General features: G+C 36.8%; 1 protein-coding gene across 11 annotated transcripts in view; it reads right to left on the bottom strand.

Annotated features, from left to right (window-relative positions):
- LOC128878668 (tensin-1) overlaps nt 1-20,662 on the bottom strand; it is a 334,268-nt gene that overhangs the window by 84,964 nt on the left and 228,642 nt on the right. For all 11 annotated transcript variants that reach the window (XM_054127041.1, XM_054127043.1, XM_054127042.1 and 8 more), the window contains one exon: nt 4,240-4,308. In XM_054127041.1, coding sequence (XP_053983016.1) covers nt 4,240-4,308 — 69 coding nt within the window. The remainder of the gene's footprint in view (nt 1-4,239; nt 4,309-20,662) is intronic.

Here is a 20,662-nt window from a genome sequence, read left to right as displayed (position 1 = left end):
CTACAGCATCGGAAACATTCCCATTAAAATCGATCACTGGACTTCTCTGGCATACTACTAATGTTTTAGGATACAAAGAGCGTAACTGTACGAAAAGAAGAATTAACCATGAAATTGAAGAACATTGACAATTTCGTAGGTGTCGAGTGGTGAATAAAACCTGACAAAACATTGTCAGGTGAAGTTTTCTGGCGAAGGTATCGTTGTATTATTACGTAAAAATACTGCATTTTCAGAAGTTATTCGGATAGGCATTCCCGACAATACAATCGAAATGTGTGGCATTCGCATTACAAGTACCAACCTCTCCTTTAAAATAATAGTAGGATATAGAGCCTCTGGATTCGTTTTATCAACTAGGTAATGGAAACAAGTAGTTAGTTAGTTAGTTAGAGAACAATAAAAACTGTATCTTAATAGGCGATTTTAATTCTCACCGCAGAAATTGGAATGGAGCTAATTCTGATAGCAATGGTGAACTGTCTTTGCAAGCCATTGAAAATCACAACCTCTTTCTCCATAACTCAAATACGAACTTGCGCACAGATTTTCATAGAAATAAGAAATCCAACATAGACCTCATACTATTAACAACAAGCATCGAAAATAAAATCTCGGTTAACGTACAAGGTGATCCTCTCTGTTCTGAATGTTGATCAAAATTTTTACCAAAAAACATCTTTCAAAATAAATTCTATCCGTACCAACTGGGAAAGAATTTTTGACTGCTTTTAGACAACGTTTATTTCGAATTTCTTTCGTCAAAAATTGATTTAATGTCGGCAAGCGATAAATACAAAGTGTTTTTGAATATATTAACTGAATCAATCAAGAAGAATACCCCTAAAAAAAAAAAATACTTAAAGAATCTATGCACAACAATCCAGTTTCATGGTGGGATGAAGAATGTGATAAGATTAAAAGACTAAGAAAGATTGCATTGAAGAGATGAGAACACACTTATTAAAGAAGAAAAAAACAGTAGCTCAAGCCAAAAAACTGTTTAAAAAAAAAATAAAGAAAATTGAGGAGTGTACAAAAACCCACAATTTTCGTACAGATTTAAAATTCATTTGGAATAAAACTAAAATTTTTAAAAGTAAATGGTTCAATATTAACCCAACAAACGTCAAGATAAACCTATAAAATGAAAAACTGATCACAGCTCTTAACAAGATTAGCCCGCCATAGGTGCCCACCGACCCATCCTATGATCCTACATCTTATCCAGATGAGTTTTTTGATCAGTATTTTAATTTGACCGAATTTAATCCGAATGAATAAATTCACGGAACTCCAATTCATCTCCAGGTTCAGACGGAATCAACTATGACGTAATAAAAAAAAAATACCGTCAAGATATAAATTAATTTTGCTAGATATTTCTAACCAAATATACTCTAATGTAGAATGGCAATACTCATATATTCGTTTTATCGAAAAACCAGACTGTCAAAGTGGTCGCCCAATAGCACTTGCTTCGTGCTTTTGTAAGCTTTTAGAAACTCTAATTAAAAATAGATTACAATGGTGGCTTGAATTCAATAATTTACTACCGCTCCTATTCCTATTCCTATTAATCGTAACAAAAATTAAGTCATTTTTTTTCTCATAAAAGAATCGTCCCTGAGGAGGTTAAGTTAATGTTATCGAAATGCGTGCCACCGTCACCGTGAACAGCCTTATTACTCAACCCAATATTATATCCAGCCAAATAATATGGATTGAGGAAAAAAAAGAAAAGTAAATACGACAATTTACAATATTAATTACGAAGATACAGCGTTAGGTTCTTCTGAACCCAAGCGTCGTGTGGAGCCTAAATTGAAAGAATTAACAAGATTGTATAAAGAGAAGAGAAGAAAATACCGCATTACAGCGAGATTTACGTACCTACTTATACCACACTACTGTTTTAAGAAAATGGACTTTCAGCGCGCTGTTCCCGTCTAAAGTGCTTGTACTCAATTTATTAATATTTTAAGCTTCAGTTAACATCGTTGGATTGCAATTTACTTAAACACTTTCCTGAGGTTATTACTGGAATCGTTTTCTACGTGAAAGAACCATCGCTAATCGTCTTGTCTCGCCCAAGTTTCACGTAATAGGAGTACCACTTTTGATGGGAATGGATGTTTTCTAAGTATCCGCCAAATGATATTCGAATAGTCTCAGCCCTATTCGCATCGTCGAGAACACGTTTAAGGGAGCACAGCTCGTTCCAGGACAACGAGATCCGTTTCGAATGTAAATAGGACTCGGCCATGTTTTCCCGCGGAATAAATGAAGGCGCGCCTGATTCAATCGGTGGATACCAAAAGCCCAGCAACACGAGGCATCCTTGGTACGTAGTACGACCGTATAGTTGTTTTAATATTAAATATTTAGAGAGCCGACTTACAAATGGTGTAGATCGCGACTTCTTATCGTAAACGATAAACCCTGAGACGTAGCAGCCCTCTTTGCATAACGATCGTTCGCGTATTTTCGCTGTTTCCCGGCGCGAGAAGAATGCCCACGTCGCTTCTTCGGGCCGCGAGAAATAATTTATGGCCGACGGTGTATTGGGAGACGCGCGGGAGCGAATTTACGAGAACGAATTTAGGTTCGAAGTTGCGTTGCGAGATCTGGTTACCGAGATTGCGATGGGATAATTTACGGGCACCGTGCGGGAAGGTGCACGGAAGTGATTTTACGACGAACAAAAGTACGGAACGGTAAATCATAAAAATACAGAGGTCTCGAAGATCTATTAAACCTTTCGAACTTTCAAAATAACACGTCTCGATAACTCGTTTAGTCCTAAAAGTTCAAATGGATGATTGCGGTAGAACGAGTTTCATTCTTTTCCTTCCAGATGGAAGTATCGAAGACATAAAACCACCATATACGAGGGTCACTCAAATATTAGGTTGTCCCAGAAGTTTCTTTCGCTTTATTAATAAGTAATACATGCACAATATTTTACGTTTTATGTTACATTACTGAATTGTGCACGATTCATTTTGCTCCATTACTGTCACAACATGAATATCTATGAAATTAGATTGTCTATTTATATAAACACGACTACATAAAATAATTTAGTGCAACTCGCGAAAGAAACTTTCGGGACAACCTAATATATACCGGAATTTTTGTACATAAATTTATTGGCGATAAATACAAATACGAATGGAGTGCCTTATTTTTCTACGTACTTTTCTTCAATTTCTATTCTATTCTATTCTAAATGTACTATAGAGTACATTTTCTTCGTCAAATAGGAAGCTTTCTAATCTCCTTAGAAACAAAAACAAAAGTTGGCTGCTCCAGTAACCAATTGTACAAGTGTAGTTGAGCCGCTGTAGCGCGCTGTGTCGTTTTTAAATCTTTTCCATTTTAATGCCTCTTTCGGTATACCGCTCATATAGTAGTGAGATGGAATAAGGTCTGGATTATAAGGTTATTCCAGAGGTATTAGTGTATTTTAGTGAGTTTATCATGAGTTTATCGTTGCTATATGCGGCCGTGCGTTGTCGTCCAGAAGAAGGACACGGTGAATCAATTGCTCGCGATAAACAGTCTTGACATCATCCACGAGCAGGAAGTAGTAGTCACTGTTCTTCAACCATGTAGGTAGTCAATCAGCAATACACCTTTTGAATCTCAAAACACGGTTGCCAGAACTTTCCTGGCTGACAATCGAGTTTTGGATTCGATCAGTGCCCCCTCTTTAACTTTCCATCAGCCCATACTCATTCTGCTGTTTTCTGGACTATAGTGACGGACTCATATTTCGTGACAAGTCGCGATATGGTCCAAAAAAGTCTCCCTTTCTCCGTCAGAGCGAATCACAAGTTTAACTGTACATGCGTAGTTGACTATCGAGGCAGCTAAATTCTATTTCCTATGATGGAATCAGAAAGCTTCCTATCTGACGGAGAAAATGTATTTCTCTTGAAGGAACCAACGTAGAAAAATAAGACCATTTCTATTTTTATCTATCCTCAATAAAGCTGTGTACAAAAATTCCGGTTTATATTTGAATGACCCTTGTAATAAACGCGCCGATATATCTTTGTTAGCACTTTCGGCAAAAGTACCGAACAACTATGTACTATCGTGTAGCACGGAAAGGGTTAAGGATTAAATGAAAGGAAAGAATTCGATGCGCGTCTCTGCTTTGATATTTTCGTTCTATAATTTTTCATAAGACTTCCACTGCAGGATGTCAAAAAGGTGCATAAAAATATTTACCTGCTGTTGATGTTTACTCCTAGAGATGGTGTTAACATTCTTCGGCTGTGCTTCGTATCCCCCATTGTGCTGCAACAAAAATATATCGCATGCGATTATATAACCATCTCCATGTGTCTCTAAATAAAATATTAATTGTATTTTACTTCTGTCGAAGTAAGTATGTGAAAGACGTCGCGAAGAAAATAGGTTGCTCGTGGTTCCAAAGAGTGATAACAGATATAAAGCGTAAATTATTCCCATTATTTCTGGAAACAGCTGTTCCATGAATACAGGTGTTCCTGCCCTGACAGACACGTCATTTAATAATAAACATAATCGATCATCGTGACTCGACTCTGCACAAACCTCCTGCACGGTTGGGTATAGCCGGTTAAAAGGGTCAAAAGTGCCCAATCTCCATATCGTTTAGAATTTAGAATCATTATTAGAGACTATTTAGTCAAAAGCTACGTTGGTGTACAGATAAATGATATGGATATTGCAACAGGACTGATTTCACAATGCAAAAAAATCGATGTTTTCAAAGCGGGAGAACCGATAAAATTCTAGATTTGAAAAAATAATTTATTGAAACAAAAGAAAGAGAACAGTGAGGTCCGCTAAATTTCAATTAGAATAACACATTTTGGCACTAAAGAAAAATATATCTACTCCATTTAGAAATTGTCAAAGTTTGCAGTTTGGCCTGATTTTTCACTTGTTAAACCTACGAAATAAATTTTGATTTGGCATCAGAGATACTGGAAACTTAACGCTCTTTCTAATGGTATATTAGATTTAATTTTGCACTGTAAATTGATGGGGTTATGGCCGTTCAAAGAGTGTAAGGTCGAAAACACAGAAAAAAATTAAAAGTAAAAGTACTCCTAAAATAAGGGGTTGTTCGAAAAATGTCTAAGTGGAATTTTTTGTTGGAAATTAGTTATAGAATTGATTCCTTCAGTTTGTCCAGACTTAATTGTATACACCCTATATGTATATCCCATGTAATGAGACTTACGAATTCCATAACGAGGAATATTAGCTCTCGTATCTCGACATGCACCAATGCCAGTACGTGTAACGTCGTCGATTTTTTTTACGAGTCGTTTTAATTTAGCGAATTACAGACTGTCTAACAAGAAAGTGCACACTGTTATTTCCAAACAACTTAGTATACTTAAATAAAATAGCTTGTAATTATTTTGTTTATCATGTCTGTACGACGCATTAACTTTGAATTAAAATTTAAATTAAATTAAAATTAAAAAATATCATCTCGTAGAGAATGACAAAACGATAGTTTTTTATATGTAAAATTGATTCATCCGACATTTAGTTTCAAAAATAAAAATAAAAATCTTAAAAGTTCTATTTTCCCTAAATTGAATTACATTTGAAAATATAATTATATATATGTTGTAACTTGGCCGAATGTCAATTTCTCTCCTCGATACACATCGTTGCCAAGGCCAAGAACTAAATGTCTCACTTGTCTCTCATTGTTTCGAATGAGAACTTCCCTTGATACTTTTATACTTAACGGTGGAAATGAAAAGCATCGTTAGCTGACAATTACTCATTTGCAATTAAATATTAATAAACAGTAACGGAGTTTCGATTTTTGACCAAGAATATTCCTAAAAATTAGTACTTGTGTGAACAGGAAACGCAAAACCATAAATAAGGATGGAGACTGAATGGCACATCGACACTAATGTGTCGCAGTCCGAAGGTATGCGAAATGATTGCAAGTTACTCTATTTAATTACGCTAAACCGTTTGAATATTACGGCGTACAGGCTGTACAGGCTCTTGTTAGACAGGCTGTAAATTAAATTAAAAGAAGAAACAATTAATCATGCGAGTAGCAAACGAACCTCGCTCTCGATATGGAGGGCAGTGTGCCAAACCGTGAACGCGATGCGGTGCAAAAGCGTCTCCGTCTCCTCCCGGAGCGGTGTCTCATCCTTAAAGTTGTTGTTCACAGTGTCCTGGCGTGTATCGCCGCAACGACAGCAATTCGCTCGCAGCCAGGCGCGCGACAGCGAGCTGCTATTCGAGTTCGTCATTGTTTCTCACAAAAACCACCGAAGAAGATTTCACCCCCAAAAGTCACGGATCGTCGATTCAAGAAACAATAATTCACAAACTTTTCATTCTCTAATATCTGCGAGTCTCGAGTAAGTGGAAAAGTTCATCGGATTTATTGGAGGCGTTCAACAGCAGTTACATTATCACATTTTGATCTTCTTACTTTTTATCAACACTCGCGTTTATAAACTGCATCTTTAGAGCACTAGATAACGAATGCAGATATGTAATATAATTTTATGTTTACATGTTTCAAATTATTTTATTCAGTTCAAGACTTCATATGAGAACATTATAAAAAGAATGTGAAATATAACTTTAAAAACTATTATATTTTTCATCCAAAGCAAGACATTCAAGTTTAATAAAAAATTGTATAGGTATGTATTAACATTCATCAACATTGTCAAATAGCAGTGACATAATTTTCTTTTTAACACTGGCTTTGATGCGATTTCGTGCCTTTTCATCGCGATACATTAAAAAACACTGTTACAACTTTTTCAATCATTTGTATTCTTCAAATAAATTTTGAGAAAATGGCAAATTGCTGTTTCACATCATAATTTATATATTTTGATATGACATTTTCAGTGGTTCTCAATATTTTTATTATAAAATAAAATATGGCATTCTCCTCACAGTAGCAAAATTAGTATTTTTTCATTGTATGGTATGTATAAAAATAATTGTTAAGGTGTAGGGAAAGTTTATAATATTTCTTGACTACATCCTGAAGCATAACTCAAGCGTCGAAATTGTAATTCATCCTTTTAACGTATATATTGTCTCAATATCGATAATATGGAAATAATGGTTCTAATTGAAGAATCGCCAATTATGGCATTTATAAACAATTTGTAATGAATTATCAATTTAATTACCAATTTGTATTATCAATTTATTTTTAGGCATACAAATATAAAAATCTCAATGCAGCATATTCGTGTCATCCGACGTCAAAGTATTAATAAGCCTAATTTCATCTTAACTTTGCATATATTTATTTTCGTTTTCAAATATAGATTTATTTTGTAATTCTACCAAAGTCTCTGTATAACCCACTACATATGGAGTCAGCTTAAACCATTTCAGTGCATATATAGAGAAATAACGATTTAAACCTATCGCGAGGATTTACTATACGAATATTGGCACCAAGAAACTGAGATTTCGATACTATTCAATACTTGGTTTCGCGTACTTCGACACCGAATAGGATTCATCGATACCTACACATATCAAATTCCACCATTCCACCATTAATTCAGAGATCATACACGGAACAATATTGCAAAGTCAGCGCGTACGGCGAGTCTCTGATTCGAAAATTCAGAAAACAGCGCAGACCACGTGCCCGTTTCACGTCTGCGCAGTGGGCGCCGTGCTTATTACGAATCGTCTCGCAGCATCGGGCACCGCCTTCATCTTCTTCTTCTCGTATCTTTTTCGCTGAGGAACGGTCCACGAAGTTCGCCAAGCGCAGTCCGGATGATTCATCGACGAAAGTCTCGCGCCGTTAATCTCTCGGCGCCCGTCAAACGCGCCTCCCCCGCGCTACCATTCCGCGTTCGTTCGCACTAAAAGCTGCGGAACTGATTGCCCCACACGCGTGCACACTGGTAGCAACTTCTCCCGTGTTAATTGAACGTTTTTTCATACCGATCAGTCCGCGACCCATTCGTCTTCTCGTTCGAATCAGCGATCGGAGATGGACAAAATTTGATTCCAATAAATGATTACGAATAAGAAATCTGCATAGCACTTGCTATTTATTTATGTAAGTACTGCTCTTATGACGCTTGCTCTTTGAATCGTGTTGAACGTATCGTGACTTGTAACATTTGCACTGTTTCCCCTGAATAGTAAAATGAGAGATTGAATCAATATTTTGTTGTTCATCAATTTATCGACACTTGGAGTCTCACTCTCATGTTAAAATTGAAACAAAATAAGAGAGTAAGTTGTAAGATATGAAATAAAAGGGTGAGGTTCGGCGAATAAGTTTGATTTACAATCTAACCCCACCTAACTCACCGCAGTTCTCTCCGGAAAAGTTTGTATTATTCTTCTACCGACTGCGATCCAAATACTCCATTCGAATTCTATTTTCATTCAACAACTAAGAAACAATTCACCTTTTCCCCGCAATTTGATAATTTTTATTCGAACCAAAATCATGCCCATCTCCGTTACCATACAGCATCGCGCACCTCGGGATCCAGCGCGCGTAACACGGTCGCGAGAAAAATTCACGGAACCACCCCTTTGGGCGCGGAAACGGCGCCCAATCGATCCCATGGCCACGAATCGTCGCGAACTCGCAGCCCTTTCGAACTACACCTGGCCGACGGCTCAAGGTCACCGTCCCCCAACCACCGTACCGAACGACACGCTTCTCGGGAGACCGTTTAACGTCGAACGATCGTCCAGAAAACGGTCGCGTCGGGTTCCACGACCGGTCCAGGTCGCTCTGGCGACGGTCTCGAGACGCGACACTCCGATGGCCAGTGAAAAATCAGCGTGAGAACGTCGTGCCCGAACTAGGATCACGCGACCTGGGTCAACCGGCAGCGAACGTCTGCGCCGCACGGGAGCCGCCCCGGCGCTGCGGCCGGATAGAGGGATGAAACCCTGCATCTCGACGGACGGAGAACGTCCGCGGGGGCGGCGAGGGGACGCAGGCACCACGACACGTAACTATGGAGACGGCGACCGGCGTTCCGAAGTTGCACGCAGGCTTGGTCCTGCGCCGCGGATTCTACGGGATCGCGCGAGTTTCTCTGTGCGCGGCACAGGGAAAAGGGACGAGTTTCGCGAGTAGGTCGAGTGCCACTCCCTTCTAAATATAATTACCCGTAAAATTGCCCCCTCCCGCCGTTCGAATGAAACGCAATGCGTCTGGTGCGACGCGGGTCTCCGTGACAGTGAATCTTTTTACGCGAGAACCAACGATGAATGACGCCCGCCCGTTGCCGTTTCGCCAACTAGGAATTGATTTTCGCGGGCCAGTTTTAGAGGTGCCGCGAACCGATGGACTCGGTACTCGGTGTTTCGCAAGGGTGTATCCCGTGATGTTGTTTTAACCCTAACACTAACCCTAACCACTCTCGGCTTCGACGTTAACGCATTGACATCGCACAATGAGTCGAATCGAGATGTCTAGTGATATTTGACTAAAAAGTTTGTCGTATCAAATTCTACTAAATTCAATTTCAACTTCGAACTCAGTCGAGTCAATCACCTCGGAAACGGAGAAATTAATCAAATTTGATAAAAGATGTGGTTGGAAGGAACATTTAAAGTTGCGCATTTTGAAGATAGCATTTTTTACTTGAGGAAATTGTTTCGCTTCGTCGAAGAGTCTCAGTGAGCCTGTTTGATATTTTTCATTCGTTTATTTTTTTTTATGAAAAGCGTTCTTTCGCAATAAGAAATCAGTTCTGTCATTAATATTTGTAGTGTGCAATATATTAGAAAATTAATGCTACAGTGGATAAAGCATATTTTTAAAATATTCTCCCTTTAACAAGAGATACACTTCAAATTCCATGAAATGTCACGCACTAATTAATGAGAATATCCGGAGCATGCCCTTTTTTACATAACCATGCAAGAACCATTTGCCGATATGATCCGATTCTTAAATTGTCCATGTATAAAGCCGACAACGTTGTATCGTTTACACGCGAATACTCGTAACTATCACTAAAACTTCACGCGAAACAACATAAAAGATTCTTCTAAGAATTTATTTATATATCCACTTTAATATTAATTAAATATTCCATATTATATTATAGGCAATTCCTTTTTCGGATCAGTTGTGTCTTATTAATATACTTTACTTTAAAAATGTACGTATTAATGTAATATTAATACAAAAGATCAATGTCATATTACAGGTACTTCCGTTTTACAAAATACGCAATAACAAATTAAAAAACTGTACGTTGACAACGCAAAATATAATGTTACAAACGAACGCTGGTATTGACGAAACATCTATTGTGACATTTATGAAGAGAAAATAAACCGTTTATAGCGTTTTATACATTTATTTTACGCGTATGCGTAGTCAACGTGTTAATTGAATATTTTGTACTAATATTCGTTCACTGTACAGACTGAGAACTTGGAAATCGCTTTAGGGGATTAGGGAACAATGTTGAATAATTTTTAAAAATGTTTGTACGTGTTTATGAACTTCGATCGAGAAAAATAACAATAATAGACACAATAATTCTTCGAAACATTCCAAAGAGTCGATCCCTAGCAACTTCGGAAGCAAAGTCAGTATTATTTCGTTGGAACTAATTATTTTCGCAGAACAATGACGTTACGCTGTTTTCTTGAGGATTCGATGGTACGGAATACGAGAAATGCTATTAAATCGGCCACTGTCTCCGCAGGAACGCAGCGGACGCGGAGACTATTTTACGACATGATAAATCACTTTAACTAGCCCATAGGCCTTCGCGGATAGAACACGTTTTACTAGGACTAGATGGTCGGATAAGTAGATGGGTGTCCTTGTCGGGTGAACGGCGCTGGAATAAAGATGCGAAACGTAGTAATTCAGATTCGCGGTGTCGGTAATTTAAGAGGAGGATAAGTAAATGCGATTTCATCCTCATCCACCAGTTCCACGATTTCCTAGTCCCGGTAATGTTTCAATTCTGTACACGTGTAAAGCGCCAACGTTTTTTCGCGGTTATTGATAAATCGAGACCCGATAAATTTTATGGTTCGTGGCACCCGGAAGTAGCACGCATTTATCGATTGTTACCTTCAATAGACCAATACTTTCGCAATAGTCTGGAACCCCACGCGACCATTGTGAATAAATGTGCAACGACACAGACATTTCCAAGTGTTTGTGGAACGGGTCGTTTCTATCAGCGAAAAATTGTCGGAAAACGCGTTCAATGGATCCACGATAAAATCCATCGGGGAAAATTAGATTTTCGTTAGACGAATGTATTTCAATTTACCGGCAACGGAAACTGAAATCGGATTTCTCGAAATAAAAACTAAAAAACAACGACCAGAATAGATTTATTGCTGTTCGAGTATATGGTATTTGTTTTGTAGCGCAACATATTCCTTTGAAATACTAGTTTTGGGTATACATTTAAATCTGAATTTAAAATTTCAAAAATTTTATGTTACTGTTCATTTCATTTACATGCAAATTCGATTTGTAAATATCTATCTACACTGTCATTGTTGCTATTTCATCTAAAGGGTTTCCACTTTGATAATTAATTTGCATACGAGACTCGTACCTGCTGCACAATATTTTATCGATAAAAAAGAGGAAAATAAAATGAAATCAATTCTTAATTCATCAAGTACCATTATTATTATTAATACTGTACTTGAAAAGTTAATTAAAATAAATGTCATTTGGGAACGAACAATTTCTAAACGAGGGTGATGCACGACTGACAAAGCATGCAAAAAAGCCGCGTCGAGGACGTCGAGAGGCGGCGTATTCCTCATCCCTGGATGAGAATAAAAATTCCATCGTACAGACTCGTAACAAGTCACGAAACTAAATCCAGTTCGTAACGAAGAGGCGGGCAACGAAACGAACAAACGAGAGTGCCTTACATTTTTGCTCGAAGGAGTTTCAGTACTCTCGCCCGGGAGCTACATTTTAATATACAGGGACTGGATAATAAAGCAAACGTGGCCGTCGGCTGAACGGATTGCTTAGCTGGCGGCTCGAGTTTCGGATTGGAAACGTTTCTGTTCGCGTTCGCCGGCTTGAAAACAGGCGAAACTTTAAAAATGCAAATCGACCGACGGAGAATTCGCATATTAAATTCGCGAGCGTCTCGGTCCTCTTAGCCGACGTTCGAACCTCCCGCTATGGTAATTAGCTACGTCTACAGACGGAATAAAATTTCGCTCGATTAGAAAACGATGTTGCAACGGTGTTAACCTAGCCATTACGGCACACCATTCTGTGTGAATGAATAAGTAAGTTCTTTCTCATTAATATCATCTTACATTATCCGAAACGTATAATTTGTATATATTAACAGTGAAACTACCGCTGATAAACGCATACCTGTTATACGTGCAAGTATGGTTTTCAAATTAAAGGGAGACTTCAAATCAAATATGAGACATTTCATTCATCGTAAGTTGTCATCGCGTTTCATATACGAGAAAATAATGTCGAGAGCAGTTTTTACGATTTAAAATTCAATGCCAGTGTAACAATTTCACGAGACCGAGAAATGTGACATTTCGCGCGCAGCATTCTAATGGCATCGAGTTCGTATAGAAGGGCGCGTTAAAAATAGATGCGATCTGTCGGCGGTGTATGATATAACAAACGGAATAGTCATCGAGAAGACAAGCCGTTCGGAAAGACGACCGATTGGCTAATACCGGTTTAATTGACTTATGCCCCGTAACAAACCGCGCATTGCGATTGAGAATCACGTCTAACACTCAACAAGAGCACAGCTGCAGAGGAATCAGCGCTCTACTCGACACAATCGTGACCGTGGTATGAGGAAAGAGTCAGAGACAACCATCGTTGATCGGAGTCACGTCGCGTCACATTAACGAATAAATTGCGAAATATGCTCCAGACGACCGGGTTTCGGGCACTCGAGGTTTACCGAGTTACGTGGAATCCTCCTACGTGATTTATATATACGATAGAACCTCGATTATTCCTCTTTTTTTTTTTGTATTTGATCCACAGATAAAACGAGAAATAGAAACGTTGACGAAACTATTCACTCGTGTATGGGATCTTCAAAAAATGAGCCGTTCATTGCACAAATCGATTAACTCCATGAAACAAAAAGTTGAGAAATAATATACAAATAATAATAACAATAATAAATAATAATAATGCGATGTAATAATGTTTTTCGTTTAATGGCGTTAATCTTTATTATTTAGGAAAGTTATTATAAATATAAAAAGTTATGACTATACCAAGTACTTTGGCACTTAAATTTAAGATTTGTTAAGAGTTAATCGATTTGTGCAGTGAACAGTTCGAATATTACTCTATTTTTCACTTAACATTAATAAGTACGTTAACATTAAAACTTTAGATATGGGAAAAAACTATTGGAATTATCTAATGATTGTGCATTTCTATTGCCATTAAATAGTTTTATATGACATAGTTTCGACATTTATTTAATATGGTTGATCCAAAACTTTAACGTTGATATTACATTGATAGTCTTAGATTTTTCAATCAGCTAGAATTTATTACATTAGCAGAGAGAGGCCTAACTCTGTTACCTCTTTTGCACTTCATATCAAATGTATTATTTTATCAGAAAGTTTGAAAACAATGCCTGTGTATTTTAAAAATATAAGAAACTTAGTAGGCGAAATTTCAAATTTTTATATGAAATAGTTCTTATTTGATTTACATTCCAAACATTAACTATTTTTTCCTGTCGACAAAGTAAAAACACCCTACAAATAAACATGTTACTTCTACGACAGTCGGATCAATGGTATCGTAAACATTTGCTTGTCTCGTTTGCTGATAAAGTATTAATGTATCGCTTCATAATTCTGAAGAAATTTACAGTATGTGATTTATGCAGTTTTTTGGGGGGTTTCTATGGAGTAAAATGCAGCCTTTCACTTCCAAAGTGTTTCAATTCCTATCCTACTTAACGAAGAATGAGTGAAAACTAAGAGAAGACTCGCAGCTTCGTGCAAGGTACCACGCTGCAGAAGTTTTAATGAAAATGGTGCGAGAGAATGGTTGGAAAATGATAAGAGTAATCGGATAAAATTATCGAAAAAGTCGTCGGAAGCAACGAGGACGACAAAGGGAGAAGAAATAGAAGACGATAACTGAAAGAATGTTCTTACACGTCCTGCGAGTATTCACTACTTTAAATGCAGTTTTGGAACTTACAGTGCCCAAGCTGAAAGTAATTCTATCTAAGCGACGACAGTAAGAGTAGTGTAATGTGTTGGTTGAAGTACTGCAGTGTTCCAGTTTCTTTTGTTAAAGGTATAGATGATAAGAACAACATTAAAACTTTAGATATGAGAAGGGATAATAAAATAGTCCAACAGATTTAGTTATATTAAATCAGAAGAGACATTTGTTTCTTTTTGTTCAATTTGTCCATTACACGGACTGTAAGATAAATAAGACTGTTAATATCATTGGAGATTAAATGAACAATTACCAATAATAATAAAGTGTTCCTTTAATTAAAATAATAATGTATAGAAATTGTAATGTTCTAAGATATCTAGAACAATATATGTATATAAAGGAAGAAATATATCTATAAAACCGTTCATATTTATGGTTATTACCACTATCGAGAAAGAGAAACTATGTATTTCCTTCCAGTGGCGCCAATTTATCAATCTTCGATCTTTTTAACGAGAATAGGGTCATCGTCTTAAGACTTTCATGCTAATTACGATTCAACTTTAATTGGTAGCTTCAGGCCATTTTTCGATAAGTGACAAAGCACGCTTTCAAGGCATGTATTTCTCGCCATGTTGTGCATCGAAGTGAACAAACACCACTACACATCAAATTTCTAATTATAACATTGTAAAACAATCTTAGTAAATGGTCAACTAAGACATACATTAGATTTTGAATAAAAAAAATAATGTACATGTCGAATTTAGTAACCTCCTCCTTTTTCGAAGTCGGTTAAAAATACCTGACTTATTCCTTCTTTAAAATTTATAATCAAGGCCAAGCCACTTTTGTAATCGTTAGATTAGAAACGTCGTTTAATAAATATATGCCCTGCAGTTACATGATTTTATAGTTGCACTATTGGCGTACTTCGTACATATTACGTCGTTAAATCTATTCATATCCCATTTTCACAATTCAAATTTTCGTAATTGGCATACTTTGAACATTTTATATAATGCTGTTTTCCTAATACATCCTCAATTCAATATAAAACGCAACATAAAAAGACTTCAACAATTTCTCGGTTTAGATTAATGCTATTTAACAAATCGTGGACGCCAAAATAGATTGATATAGACCTTTTTTATTAGTGTGCTTCAAACAATACGTGCAGTCAACATATTATTATTAATAAACATGTATTTTCTACATATACTAAATAAGTTAAAAATGTATTCAATTAGTTAATAATGTATTCGGAGCATTATTAATTTATACAATTAGTCAATAATGTATTCAATGCATCACTAATTCATACAATCAGTCAATAATGTATTCAATGCGGCACTAATTCATACAATTAGTCAATAATGTATTCAACGCATTAGTAATTAATAAACGTATTTCCTTTTATAAGGAAATAAATAGGTAGACGTTTCCTTGAAATACGTACAAATAATGAATAGTTTTAATGTAAATAGTATTCGGTTATACAATTCAGAAAAATGTCTTAAGGCTTCCATGCCTACAGTTGTAGAACAGAAGTCCTCCCATAGAGGTGCAACGTCTGACAAGGAATCGATAGCGTCGAAAAAAAAACTAGGCCAAGGAAAGGAAATCTCCGAGACAAAAGCAGGCAAAATTATGGATATTGTGATCCATCCGATAATCGAGCAACCCGTCGAAGATGACACCTGTTCGATCGTGACACCAATGCAAAACAGAAAGAACTTTGCGGCACCGGTCGCATCCTTGACTCGATACAGGAAGCATCGCGCCGCGGGCACGAGCTCATACGTGCGCTCGTCTATCTAATGACTGGTGATTACCTAACCTCTGGTATTTGCGTGAACGTGTAAATACTTTTTCTTTCGATGGCTCGGATCGAGTCTTCCTATGACCTCACAGGAAGCGACAACCTTCTCGTTCATCGTTATAAATATCCAAGGGTGAGCGCTATTCAGGCAAACACTACTAAGAAAACGTTTTTATTTATTTATTTAACGGCTTTATTGAATCGTCGTCAAACAGGCCACAAAGAAAAAAGAAAACGAGGAAATATTTTCGAAATATACAAAGCGAGTCGTGAATAGTGCTTCGTGATTTAATGGGTTATATCTGGTCAGATATTTTAAAAAATCGAATTTTCAGTTTTTGCATTTTCGTTAAGTACAAATATTCTTGAAGTTCCAGACATATTTGCTAAGACGTTTTTGCTAGGTGTAAACTATATTTGAAACTTTAAACGCGTTTTTCTCGAAACTATGATTTTTAAATCGATGATCAAAATATTTTGCGAACGACAGAATCAATTTTGTACACAAGCTTTAGAACTTTATTTATTATTCTTTAATGGAAGGTTTCTATGATCAGATCAATATTGATTTTATAAACAATTGAAGGCGAAATTTTAGTCGACGATGAAAATATTTGCTTGAAAACACCGCCATTTTGTCTGAACGTGATACTTTGTCAATATTCTTGCGACGGTATGCAGATGCCGCAATAATATTTTCAATTAAATACAAGATTGAACCTTGTATTAACTACATCGTAAATTGTTTTTTAATTTCAGATAATGTCGTCCAGAAATATCTTCATCATGGCGAAACATCTTTTTTCGAAAGCATTCTCGGAAATCGATCGTAGGATCCTGACAAATTAATATTTTTGTAAAAATAAAGACAGAGGGTAACGTCAGTTTTTTGTGCAAGAGGTGTACTTTTGAAGTTATGCTTTACGCCAATGTATTCTTCATTCGGTACCATGAAACCTTTATTTGAAACGCTTTTATTAAGCTGTCAGAACCAGTAGAAATATCATGGCGACAGATTCACGAGGCACTCTGTAGTCTGTATGTACATAGACTCTATAAACTAGGCAATGTGGAGGTAAATTGGATTGGAGTAACTACATTAATACCATCGTGGTTATGATTTTGTTCTCGATAGAAACCAGTTTCTGACAATTAGTATTGTTATCCGCAAATTTGACTTGTTCCTTTTCCAAACATTAATTTTAATTTGATTGTTTCTCTTTCGTTATTATTATTAAAATATCAAAACTGTCAAAAATTATTCTTTCACCTTGGTACGCAGCTTGGTGTGCAGCCTCTCACCATCGAATTCGGATCACTTGAAATTTTCAATGTTTTTTCATATTTATAGTAAAATTGAAAGGGGTAAGCGAATTCTAATACCAAAGTTTATTCATTATTAAAATTTTATACACATATATGTTAATATTTGGTGTTTCTCTCTTTATCATACTCTATCCGACATGTTTCGTATGCGCTACTATATCGTATAGCTATAACTTTGTCTTCATATCAGCTAATGTGGTAGTCGAGGATAAGTATGTAGAAAAGATAAATTATAATACAATAAACATTAACTTGGCTCTCAATTACTCACCATCTACGCAAAATCCATAATTCTCATAGAAGTAATAGATTAATTATTATTTTGATAACGTATGCACTTAGTACTAATTTAACCACCTAAATAGACAATTTTCTATGTAACACATAACATTGTAGTTAGAAATGTGAAATTCTTGCATGTGATCCTAATTCGATAACCAGGAACTGTAACTATGTTTATTACGATCTATCAATAGAATGATACAACGATTGTGATTAAACTCTTTAAATTAAATTTGTAACCAATGTTTTGTTACAATTTTATTATAATCGCGACGAAACAAATTAATATACTCCACAAAAATAATCGTTGCATACGTGAGTACGAATGGGTTACGCAAATGCTTCGGAATGATTTTCCTGTTCGCATCGTTGTTCGCCAAGCGTTTAGGCCACGATCATTGTAAGTGCAATATAGTGGGCGATAGAAATCGTAAAGAGAGGCGTCGGAGGGAGGAAGCGTCTTATCTGAAGTCTGGCTTTATCATCGACCCCTGATCCCTCGTGCGAACGAGCCGGTTTAACCCCTTCCTTGGTCGTGACTACGGATACGCCGAACCGTTGAGGAAAGTTATGAACGGCTGACAAATTACTTAATTTATGTATCCTCTTCTCAAAAAAATATATATACTCGTACGATACCGATTGTAAGCTTCGTATCGTTCCTCTGGCACAATAAAAACCATCGGGAAAGACGCCAAATTACCAAGAATGATAATCCGCTAGAAATTCGTATATTTCAGATACTAAAGAAGCACCCACGCAAAGGGTGGAAATGCAAAGTTGTCAACGGTAATAGATTTACCGCGTATTTATACTTTTCGGACGCGCTTCAGTCCCCAAGAGAAACGACAACGTCCAGCGAACGAAGAATGGTAAAGATTTCTTTGTAAATGTTTTCCAGGATTTAAGATCGGGGATTGTACGTCGGAACTTGACAGAGGTAACTCTGCGAAATGTTCGTAGGTAACTAACTGGATGCTCGTATTCGACTCGTACGCGATGGCGGTTTCGATTCGGTCGTTGGACCGCCGCCAGATATCGAAATTTCCTTTCTCGCGACTCGGAGAACCAGCTCCCTTCTCGTGCGACCACGGTGGGCCAAAAGAAAAAGAAAACGAAGCTTCTTTATTAAGCTTCGCGTGCCGCAGTGGAAACTCTTTCCAGATGGATGTAACGTCACGAAGAGTTGGATCACGACCCACTTGTCCCGTTGCTCGGGTATTTCGTTCACGTTCAAGACGTCCCGTTCCCTGCGTCGAATCGCTTTCAGCCGATCCACGCGCCGTCACGACTGTCTTCGTCGTTGTAAAACCTTTTTTTTTTCCTCCGCAGAACTGGAACAACCTTCGCATCGACTGAATCGTGACATAGCGATATTTACAAGACGGGGAATATGGCCACGAAACGCGTGCCACTCCTGCGACACAGTTCATCGATTTTCTAGTCACGCCAAGCTGACGAAAATTTACATTTTCGCGACATGATAGTTTCCCCGAGAAAATCCATTTCTTGGGAATTGCTCCATTACGCGAACTGGCGAAAAAGAATTTTCTTACCGAATTGCTAGTCGTGTATGAAAACGGAAGTTGAATTTCTTTACTTTTTCGTTCATTCTTCCAAGGTTACGCAAATTATGTCATTTTTTAAAGATGTATTATAGATAAGTGTTTTTCGAAAGTGTATTTCTGGTCATATTTATAATATAATTTAAGAATGTAGCAATCGCACGCAAAGTTTATTAATACACTGCGGAGCATAACTATACCGCCACCTATATTTTTTAATGTTTCGAACTTTCTACTCGGTATGAAATAGAGTTAATTGTATGGGATGAAAAGTAACTTTAGATATATTAACATAAAACTCATTATTTATCATATCATTTCAGATCGTATAATTGATCATTTCTCATTTCTGTTCAAAAGTCCGAAACATTTAAAGAATGGCTCTTAGACTGACAATAAATCTTTATCAAAAAGCGAAAAATAAAGGTCAACTCATGCTCGAGAAAGGAACATGTTAACTCTCTGTAAGGTAACGTGACTCTGAGATCGCATATCTATTATACAGAGGAGACAGCTAAACTGTTACAGAGCGATAATGCTAAACTATCGTGGATACGAAAAAATCTTACAGGAAAATATTAGACGGTTCGTAGGGTCTACTTCATGTGACTAGTGCTTCTTTTTTTGATTCAGATTCTCAGGCTGTATCAAAGTCACCGCTATTTTTTAAAATAGAACCATGGGATTTTGTTTGCATATTATGAAAGTTAATCTTGAGACGAATACATCGACCTATAATACATGGTTATTCAAGCCCCAGCATTTGGACCAAAAAAAGAACAATAGTCATATAAGATAGGCCCTTCGAACCTTCTAACTTTTTCCTGTAAGATTTTTTTATATCTACGATAGTTTAGGCATTATCGCTCCGTAACAATAGCTGCTTCACCCTATATACACTTTTAACTTCTGATTTAATTCTATTAGCAGTATGTATCTATTGTGCTTGTAATACAATAGAATGATCTACAAACAATAAATGATTCTATAAATGAAAATTTATGCATATTACAATTTTTCTTTGAATTCATACACCATTACCATGGTCCTATCGTAGAATTTTATCTTAAGTGTAACATAACTTGGACTACAGATCGTTAAAACAACTTTCACAAACCTTCAGTAATATTTACCCTCAAACATAAATTAACATTTTTGAACAAAAAGATACACTTTCTACAAAAACATCCATTGCCTCGGGCTACTCTTCAAACCAGTAAAGTTCGTAAAATCAGCGATGAACTCAGCGAATTGTCAACGCTAGAGATACCCGCACGACAAAATTGTATTAGTATCGCATGCATCAGGAACCAGATACATTGCGTCAAGTCGATGAACTTGAGGACTCAGCGAACTGGTACGTCACGAACAAGACCATACACGTGCTAAACTGGTTTTCTCGTCTGTGCTTTTCGATTCGTCTGTTACGTAGAGTAATTGACTACGACATTAGGCCTGTACACG

The sequence above is a fragment of the Hylaeus volcanicus genome, chromosome 6 (assembly GCF_026283585.1).
Source record: "Hylaeus volcanicus isolate JK05 chromosome 6, UHH_iyHylVolc1.0_haploid, whole genome shotgun sequence".
Lineage (NCBI taxonomy): Eukaryota > Metazoa > Arthropoda > Insecta > Hymenoptera > Colletidae > Hylaeus > Hylaeus volcanicus.
This window is presented reverse-complemented; position numbering and strand designations above follow the sequence as displayed.